General features: G+C 42.1%; 1 protein-coding gene across 1 annotated transcript in view; it reads left to right on the top strand.

Moving 5' to 3' along the window:
- Positions 1 to 309: 309 nt before the first annotated feature.
- LOC129695439 (neuronal acetylcholine receptor subunit beta-3-like) overlaps positions 310 to 10,519 on the top strand; it is a 35,496-nt gene continuing 25,286 nt past the window's right edge. Inside the window, exons 1-2 of the mRNA XM_055632393.1 lie at positions 310 to 2,698; positions 5,242 to 6,151. Coding sequence (XP_055488368.1) covers positions 6,097 to 6,151 — 55 coding nt within the window. The 5' untranslated portion in view covers positions 310 to 2,698; positions 5,242 to 6,096. The remainder of the gene's footprint in view (positions 2,699 to 5,241; positions 6,152 to 10,519) is intronic.

The following is a 10,519-nucleotide window of genomic DNA, read 5'->3' as shown; positions in this document are numbered from 1 at the left end:
AAGGTGCAGAGTTAAGTAGGGTAACAGCCGCAGGGAAGAAACTGTTCCTGAACCTGCTGGTCTGGCAAAAGAGAGACCTGTAGCACCTCCCATATGGGAGGAGGGTAAACAGACTGTGGCTGGGGTGAGAGCAGTCCTTGACGATGCTGCGCGCCCTTCGCAGACATCGCTTGCTCTGGACACTCTCAATGGAGGGGAGCAAGGAACCGGTGATGCGTTGGGCAGTTTTCACCACCGTCTGCAGTGCTTTCCGGTTGGAGACAGAGCAGTTGCCGTACCATACTGTGATAGTAAAGATGCTCTCGATGGCGCAGCGGTAGAAGTTCACCAGAAGCTGAGGAGGCAGATGGACCTTCTTTAGTCTCCTCAGGAAGAAGAGACGCTGGTGAGCCTTGGGTTCCAAGGCTGTTTGTCAAGAAAATGAAGGTTACCCATTTAAGGAATATTCATTAAATCTCCAAACAATATGAAGGATGAACCCAAAGCGTCGGACAGCATCTTTGGATGGAAATGAATGGTTAATGTATCGTCAAAACCCTGTATCAGGACTGAACATGGAGAGGGAAGATATCCAGTATGAAAAATAGAGAGGGAGTGGTGAGGAGAAACAAAATTCTGTCATTAACTTTACAGTTCTGAACAGAGAAGGTGTAAGATTTGGCTTTGTCCACCACATATTGAATGCCTGATTCCCTTTTGCGGGACATGGATGTTACCTAATATTGTGTCACAAATGTTCCTTATTACCAGGATCCAAAAACCTGAATATGGACCAACTATGACTATCTGCAGCCAGACTGTTCGTCTACCTGAAGGGTGAAAAGAACGGAGTTGAATGTGACAATCAGTTAATATTCCTAAGCAAATAACAACGTGCAGGATGAAGTCAGCGGATCACGTGGCATGTGTAGAGGGAATTGACAGGCGGTGGTTTGGGTTAGGACCCTTCTTCAACCCATAGAACTGGAGGGAATAAATGATTGATGCTTGGCGTGGACTCGATGGGCCAAAGGGCCTGTTTCCATGCTGTATCTTTCATTTAATCCAGTTGAAAGATACAGCTTGGGTGTAGGTTAGGGCAAGTAAGTCTCAAATGAAGGACAGGCAGGGTGGGGTGAAGTAATATGGTGATGCTGATGGGCTGAAGTGTGTTTAATTTCAATACAAGAAGTATTGTGGAGTAAGCAGATTAACTTAATCCTGGATTGATGCTTGAGACTATGATGTTGTGGCCACTGTGCAAACATGGTTGCAAGAGGGACATGACTGACTGCTCAATGTTCTGGAGGTTCGATATTTCAGACATGATCCAAAAGGAGGCAAAAGAGATGGAGGGTTTATGCTACTGATCAGGGAGACTATCATGGCACCATTCAGAGAGGACATATTGGAGGATTTGTCCACTGTGGCAGTATGGGTGGAGTTAAAATACGAAAGGTGCAAGCACTCTAATGACATTATGCTCTGGATTCCCCAATAGCTAGCGGGAGATAGAGGAACAAATATGTAGACAGATTACCGAAAGATGCCAAAGCAACAGGGCTGACTAAGTGAGTGGTCTTAATGACTAGGACTTATTCAGTGCCACTTTCTTAGATGGAGCAGAATTTGTGAAGAGGGTTTCTTGAAACAATATGTGGATACTAACTTGAGAAGAGAATATACGGGATGTGTTGGGAAATGAATTTGGCCAGGTAACTGGTGTTTCAGTGAAAGAGCACTATGGGGATAGTGATCACAGATCCATAAGTTTGGAAATTATTTTGAATAGCGAGAAGAATGGACGTTGTGGGAATCGGAGTAAGGCAAACTACAATGTTATTAGGTGCTCGGGAGGGTACACTGGGACAATTGTTGTTGGGTAAATCCATATCTGACATGTGGAAGCTGTTTAAAGGCCAGTTGATCAATATTCAGAACCGGCATGTTCAAGTGGGGAGGTGGGATAAGGATGGTAAAGTAAGTGAACCTTGGATGACTAAAGAGGATGTAAATTTGGTCAAAAAGGAAAAGGAAGTGCATGCAAGGTTTAGGAGGTTGGGATCATGCAGGGCCTTTGAGGAATATAAAGAAAGGAGGAAAGAACTTAAACAGGTGAGTGGAAGGGTCAAAAGGGGTCACAAAATGGTTTTGGTGATTTGGATTAAATAAAATCACAAAGCTCTTCATATCCATATTAAAAACTAGAGGATAACCAGGTAGAAGGTAAGACCACTGAAGGATAAGGAGGGAATTTGTGCTTGGAATCTGGGGATGTAGGCAAGGTTCTAAATGAATACTTTGCATCCATTTTCACCAAGGAGAAGGACAAGGAGGACAGTGAGATCAGTGTGGAGAATATTAATATGCAAGGGCAATTTGAGATTAAGAAGGAGGAGGTGTAAGGGCTCTTGAAGAGCAATAAGGTGGATAAATCCCCAGGACCTGATGGGATTTATCCCAGGTTATTGAGAGAGGCAAGAGAGGAGGTTGTGGGAGCCTTGACGAAGATCTTTGCCTCCTGTCTCACTGCAGGTGAGGTCCTGGAGGACTGAGGAGCAGCTAATGTTGTTCATTTATTTAAGAGAAGTCATGGGGAAAAATCCAGGGAATTATAGGTCAGCAAGCCTCTCGTCAGTGGTAAAGAAATTATTGAAGAGCATTATTTGGAGTAGGAATTACTCAAATTTGGAAGAGAATGGGACAATCAACATGCGAGGTCATTAGAAATGCGTGCGACAAAGGCAAAACGGTTATAATGGGTGACTTCAATCTACATATAGATTGGGTGAATCAAATTGGCAGGGGTGCTGAGGAAGAGGATTTCTTGGAATGTATGCGGGATAGTTATCTAAATCAACATGTAGAGGAACCAACGAGAGAGCAGGCTATTTTAGACTGGGTATTGAGTAATGAGGAAGGGTTAGTTAGCAATCTTGTTGTACGTGCCCCCTTGGGCAAGAGTGACCATAATATGGTTGAGTTCTTCATTAGGATGGAGTGTGACATTGTTAATTCAGAAACAATGGTTCTGAACTTAAAGAAAGGTAACTTTGAGGGTATGAGACGTGAATTGGCCAAGATTGACTGGCAATTAATTCTAAAAGGGTTGACGGTGGATATGCAATGGAAGACATTTAAAGACTGCATGGATGAACTACAAAAATTGTTCATCCCAGTTTGGCAAAAGAATAAATCAGGGAAGGTAGTACATCCATGGATAACAAGGGAAATCAGGGATAGTATCAAAGCGAAGGATGATGCGTACAAATTAGCCAGAAAAAGCAGCATACCGGAGGACTGGGAGAAATTCAAAGACCAGCAGAGGAGGACAAAGGGCTTAATTAGGAAAGGAAAAATAGATTATGAAAGAAAACTGGCAGGGAACATAAAAAACTGACTGCAAAAGTTTTTATAGATATGTGAAAAGAAAGAGATTAGTTAAAACAAATGTAGGTCCCTTGCAGTCAGAAACAGGTGAGTTGATCATGGGGAACAAGGATATGGCGGACCAATTGAATAACTACTTTGGTTCCGTCTTCACTAAGGAAGACATAAATAATTTGCCGGAAATAGCAGGGGACCGCGGGTCAAAGGAGTTGGAGGAATTGAGTGAAATCCAGGTTAGCCGGGAAGTGGTGTTGGGTAAATTGAATGGATTAAAGGCCGATAAATCCCCAGGGCCAGATAGGCTGCATCCCAGAGTACTTAAGGAAGTAGCTCCAGAAACAGTGGATGCATTAGTAATAATCTTTCAAAACTCTTTAGATTCTGGAGTAGTTCCTGAAGATTGGCGGGTAGCAAACATAACCCCACTTTTTAAGAAGGGAGGGAGAGAGAAAATGGGGAATTACAGACCAGTTAGTCTAACATCGGTAGTGGGAAACTGCTAGAGTCAGTTATTAAAGATGGGATAGCAGCACATTTGGAAAGTGGTGAAATCATTGGACAAAGTCAGCATGGATTTACGAAAGGTAAATCATGTCTGACGAATCTTATAGAATTTTTCGAGGATGTAACTAGTAGCGTGGATAGGGGAGAACCAGTGGATGTGGTGTATCTGGACTTCCAGAAGGCTTTCGACAAGGTCCCACATAAGGGATTAGTATACAAACTTAAAGCACAAGGCATTGGGGGTACAGTATTGATGTGGATAGAGAACTGGCTGGCAAACAGGAAGCAAAGAGTAGGAGTAAACGGGTCCTTTTCACAATGGCAGGCAGTGACTAGTGGGGTACCCCAAGGCTCAGTACTGGGACCCCAGCTATTTACAATATATATTAATGGTCTGGATGAGGGAATTGAAGGCAATATCTCCAAGTTTGCGGATGACACTAAGCTGGGGGGCAGTGTTAGCTGTGAGGAGGATGCTAGGAGACTGCAGGGTGACTTGGATAGGCTGGGTGAGTGGCAAATGTTTGGCAGATGCAGTATAATGTGGATAAATGTGAGGTTATCCATTTTGGTGGCAAAAACAGGAAAGCAGACTATTATCTAAATGGTGGCCGATTGGAAAAGGGGGAGATGCAGCGAGACCTGGGTGTCATGGTACACCAGTCATTGAAGGTAGGCATGCAGGTGCAGCAGGCAGTAAAGAAAGCGAATGGTATGTTAGCTTTCATTGCAAAAGGATTTGAGTATAGGAGCAGAGAGGTTCTACTGCAGTTGTACAGGGTCTTGGTGAGACCACACCTGGAGTATTGCGTACAGTTTTGGTCTCCAAATCTGAGGAAGGACATTATTGCCATAGAGGGAGTGCAGAGACGGTTCACCAGACTGATTCCTGGGATGTCAGGACTGTCTTATGAAGAAAGACTGGATAGACTTGGTTTATACTCTCTAGAATTTAGAAGATTGAGAGGGGATCTTATAGAAACTTACAAAATTCTTAAGGGGTTGGACAGGCTAGATGCAGGAAGATTGTTCCCGATGTTAGGGAAGTCCAGGACAAGGGGTCACAGCTTAAGGATAATGGGGAAATCTTTTAAAACCGAGATGAGAAGAACTTTTTTTCACGCAGAGAGTGGTAAATCTCTGGAACTCTCTGCCACAGAGGGTAGTTGAGGCCAGTTCATTGGCTATATTTAAGAGGGAGTTAGATGTGGCCCTTGTGGCTAAGGGGATCAGGGGGTATGGAGAGAAGGCAGGTACGGGATACTGAGTTGGATGATCAGCCATGATCATATTGAATGGCGGTGCAGGCTCGAAGGGCCGAATGGCCTACCCCTGCACCTAATTTCTATGTTTCTATGTTTCTATGAGGTCATGTCTTACTAACTTGAATGAGTATTTTGAGGAGATGATGAAAGCATGATGGTCGATGTTGGATTTTAGTAAGGCATTTAATAAAGCTCCCCATATTAGGATGATCCCATAGATTAAAATGTGTGGGATTAACAGTGACTTGGCCATATGGATTTGGAATTGGTTTACTGATTGAAGAGAAAGGGTTGTGGTGGAAGGACAATATTCGTGATGGAGGTCTGTGACCAGTGGAGCTCTGCAGGGATCTATGCCGGGATCACTGCTGTTTATGATATACACACATGACTTGGACACAAAGGGAGACGGACTGGATAGTAAGTTTGCAGATGAGACCAGATTGCTGGGACTGTGGACAGTGAGGAAAGCTGTCAAAGTATACAGCAGGATATAGAATAGAATAGAATGCAATTTATTGTGTAGATCAGCACAGTTAAGGTTTCCACCTCATTAACCTAGAAAGCCTTCCTCTGACATGATGCTTGACTGGTTAATTATGTGGTCCACTGAGTCGCATGTATTATCCCCAAAAAAACATTAAAAGAAGCGGTCTATTTCATGCTCGTTCGATGAATGGTGTTGTACCGAGTCAGAGGCAATGGAACTCGACGGCAATTAGGACCCAGGGCGTTGCTCCTGATGTTTCTCTCTCTCCCTCTCTCTCTCCCGGAGAATGGGCTGTGCTGGCGCTAACGCGAACATACACACTCCACCTCCCGCATCATGAGATTTTCTTAGATCCATTTGCTTTCTGTTCCACTTATCCACAAGGGGCTTAGAGAAGTTGAGCTGCAGTTTCGGGCTGCGGATGGCAAAGGCTGGCAGTTTGCAACGGCACCCCTTTGAAGAGGTGACATGCAGTTGTTAATAGCCCAGATTATGTGCGTGCTGTTGCTGACAGACACCACAGGTAAGTGCTTGCATCTCTGCTGCTTAGTGTCCAATTTGCAAATAAGTCATATGAGAAAAAAAGGGTTTTATGTGTTTCTGTCCTCGTAATCGCTCGCAGTTAAAAGATGAATGAGGCTTGGGTGGATAGCAGGCTGATTTATGAGACTGGTTTATCTTGTTGGACTCAGCGATGAGTGGGGACCAGCTGTAAAAGATGGAGAATAATGTCAGTGGTTTAGGAAATATTTCCAGTGACTTCACTGGCGCTGACATACTTAGTTTAATGGCATATGTTTACATCATTGTTTTGTTTACTACCCAATCTTTGAACGGCCAAGTTAATAATTAGGGCAGGATTTGATGGCAGGCCGGTTTGCCCATGCATAATGCTAGATTTCTGATGTAGATAAAAATTAAAGGATTTGGTGCAGATACATATTACTTTTAGACATTATTCAGTTCGGCCCAGATAGCACATACAATGCACGGCTTATCTAGAAAGGGATTAATGTTACAGAGAATGTGCACGCTTTTTTAAACATAAGGTAAAGTAGATTATGTAACTAAACTCGGCAAGGTCTCAGGGACTGCGGAGATGAATATTTCAAACGATTCTGCACTCCACCATCTGGATGGATCTTAATCTGATGATGTTTGAAATGTATTCGTCAACAAAAACGACTGGCTTGCATTCAGAAGCATTCAGCATGTTGTTCAGAACACACTTTTACAGAAGAATACAAACTGAATCATTATGAAAGCAACAAAATACGGTACCCTGATTAATACGGTACCCGATATTATCTGGAATAAAACTCCTTTGTTTCAGATTCTGGTAACTGAAATATATATATTGTTTTAAATCAGCACAGTGGGTCAGCTTGTCGTGTCTAGTTTAATTGCAACCTTATACCACAAAACACAGGATCTCAATAAATTAGCAGGAATTAGGCCACCAAGTCGGTCAAGATTGGCCATCACGACAGATCACAGTATGATCACGGCTGATCTCAGCTGGCCTCATCTCATATTCTGTACTAATTCTCCATACGCTTAATTTGTCAATCTTCCAAAGATTTATCTATCTGCACATTATATCCATTTAATGATTTAGTCCCCGCCACTCTCTGGAGCAGAGAGTTCCAGGGTTGTCTGCTGTTCATTGAGCCAAGCGATTTCTGCATAACAGTTTTAAATAACCATCCCCTTATCTTGTAACTATGGTCTCTTATTCAAGAGTCTCCCACTTGTGGAAATATTTTAATATCTACTTTGTCAAGTCCCCTTTGGATATTATAAGTTTGAATTAGGTCACCCCACATTCCTCTAAACTCCATGGAAAACAGACACAAACTGTTTAGCCTTTATTTTAATTAGGATAAAGATAAGTCTGATGTTTTAATCCTATTTGAAATATATTGAAGCATTCAGAATTGTGGTCTCAAGGAGTAATGTAATTACACAAATGTAATTACACAATACAAAAATAAATGAACTAACATTGTATAGGATGGATAAAGTGTACATAGTTATAGATTAGATCTATTTATATGTACATTTAATATTAAAATGAAAACAAAATTTCAAATTTCAACATTTTAGCAATTTGATTTAATTTATTAATGCAGATTTAAACAAAGACGAGTACAACACTTTTTAGAGTTCTTCATCTATGACTTGAAACAATTGTGTGATATGACGAGTTGACTAAAATGTTTCATTTTATTTTATTATTTTCTCTCTTTGAACTTTCCCTACTATGTGAGTTCCTTAGCTTAAGAAATAGATACAAACCTATTTCCTTGATATATGGTATCATTCCTTCTCATTCCTCTCTAACAGTTTAAATATGTTGCATCTTGCTTTGTACGGCAGCAGACTATGTATAATTTGTTGGCACATGATTCATTGCCTGACTGCACTAACTCTATCAAAGCCATTGACAGCGATCAAAAATGCATCTTGCACTACTTGAAAAGTGTAATTAACATAAAATGATATTAATATTAAATATATGCAACCTGATAAAATATTTTCAGAATATTAATATTTTGGAAAAATCTTATTTTGCATATATCCATTTTTGTCCCCAAATAGTTGATAATTCTTATTTTTAAACTGAATTATGCAGCATGGGCCATTTGCCTCAATTGGCTAATTCTGATTGTTTTTTCCTCTGCTTATTACTTCATCTTGCCTTTACAATAGGTTATTCTATTATTTTCTCCTTAATGCATTGAATTGAATTGATAACTTTTCATTTACTGTATCCAACTACTCATTTAACATATTTTTTTCATATGCAGGCATTATAATTTAAACATGAGAATCATTGATTCTTGGTTTAATTTCAGCACATATAACCTAATCTTCCCTGACAAGATGTAATAAGAATTACTATTGGGGATATCAGGAAAGAAACAAAATACATTAGTAGGTTATTAATTGAAACCCATTATTACTAAATTGCCAAATTCTAATTTACCAGAGAACTGTTTCATGTCTTTGTTATTGTTGGGAAGCACTTTACAATAAAGCTCCAGGAGCATTTCCAGCATAACTGTTAGTTTGAGAGCCGTGAGGCTTTTTCTTTGAATGAATAAGGACATATGAAAATTGCCCTTGTACACTCGGGTTGTTTCAGTAGTCTTAATACAGTCAATTGATATCCAAGATATGGTGAATACATGATGTAATCAGGCAGATCGAAGTATATAACAGGGTTTCCATTTCCTCAAGTCATCTGCAAACACCTTATCATGCTACAGCTACAGCCACAGTCACTCAAGGCGTTCCCCAAGGCTCCGTACTCGGCCCCCTCCTCTTCATCATCTACATCCTCCCCCTTGGTCAGATACTCCGCCACTTCAACCTGGACTTCCACTGTTACGCTGATGACACCCAGATCTACCTTGGCATCAAATCCCCCCACAACCCCTCCCCTCTCCCATATCAACTCCTGTTTGTTAGCTATAAAAACATGGATGCAACATAATTTCCTCAAACTCAACAGCGATAAGACAGAATTCCTCCTCATAGGCTCCAAAGCCACACTCAGCAAAATCAATAACCCCACTCTCACCATCGACGGCACCACTGTCTCCCCATCTCCCCAGGCCCGCAACCTTGGCGTGATCTTTGATTCCACCCTCTCCCTTGAGCCTCACATCCGCCATGTCATTAAAACCTCCTTCTTTCATCTCCGCAACATCGCCAAACTCAGACCCTCTCTCACACCGCCCGCTGCTGAAAGACTCATCCATGCCTTCATCTCCTCCCGACTGGACTATTGCAACTCACTTCTCCTTGGCATCAGCTCCACCTCCATCAACCGACTCCAACTGGTCCAGAACGCAGCCGCCCGACTCATCACCCATACCAAATCCTGGCATCACATCACTCCAGTCCTCAAACAACTTCACTGGCTTCCCATCTCCCACCGGATCACCTACAAAATCCTGATCCTCACCTACAAAGCCCTCCACCAGCTGGCCCCCCCCATATCTCACTGACCTCCTCTCCCCCTACCAACCCTCACGGTCCCTCAGATCCACATCAGCTGGTCTCCTCTCTACCCACAAGTCCAACCTCCGCAGTTTTGGGGACAGAGCCTTCTCCAGGGCAGCTCCCAGGCTCTGGAACTCCCTCCCCCAACTGATCCGCAATTCCGTGTCCCTCACCATCTTCCAGTCCCGCCTCCAGACCCATCTCTTCACCTCTGCCTATCCTTAGCCCCACGTGCCGTCCCTTTTCATCTGTGCATTAATTGCCTCATACTGTGTTTTGTATTGAATTCTGTATTTACTTTGTGTACTAGTCATGTCTCTACTATTTATTTCATTCCCCTTGCATGTTTTTCCTCTACCTGCTAAATTTTTGTAAGGTGTCCTTGAGACTCTTGAAAGGAGCCCATAAATAAAATTTATTATTATTATTATTATCATATCTAGACCCACGATCACCCTGGAGATGGTAGCAGCTCAGTGCAGAACTGAAAGCTGATATTATAAACTGTCTTTCATCATATTTTAAAGTTACCTTGGACAAATGTCACTTCAAGAATATTGGATTGTATCATGAGACAGTGACTTGCTGATCAAATAGATTTGATGCTGACCTCTCTGTTTCTGAAACTTAATATTATCACTCTCCTGGTCCTCATCTTTATCCTTTACCGTATTTTATCCGTATGCCTATGTAGCACCTTTTGCATTATAAAAGTCGGGGTCAAGTAAAGAGCGTTCATGTCGCAGCCCTGTTTCCACCAACCTTTCCACCACCACGCACAAGAAGTGCAAGAGGGACACCATTGTATGCAGATGCCGAAATGTGTGTTCAGCTCTGGCTGAACAATTTCTAATCTTGTGATGTGGACTCGATAAGAAGA

This window comes from Leucoraja erinacea, chromosome 3 (assembly GCF_028641065.1).
Source record: "Leucoraja erinacea ecotype New England chromosome 3, Leri_hhj_1, whole genome shotgun sequence".
NCBI classification, from domain to species: domain Eukaryota; kingdom Metazoa; phylum Chordata; class Chondrichthyes; order Rajiformes; family Rajidae; genus Leucoraja; species Leucoraja erinaceus.
The sequence above is the reverse complement of the archived record's forward strand: the minus strand, read 5'-3'. Positions and strand labels throughout refer to the sequence as shown.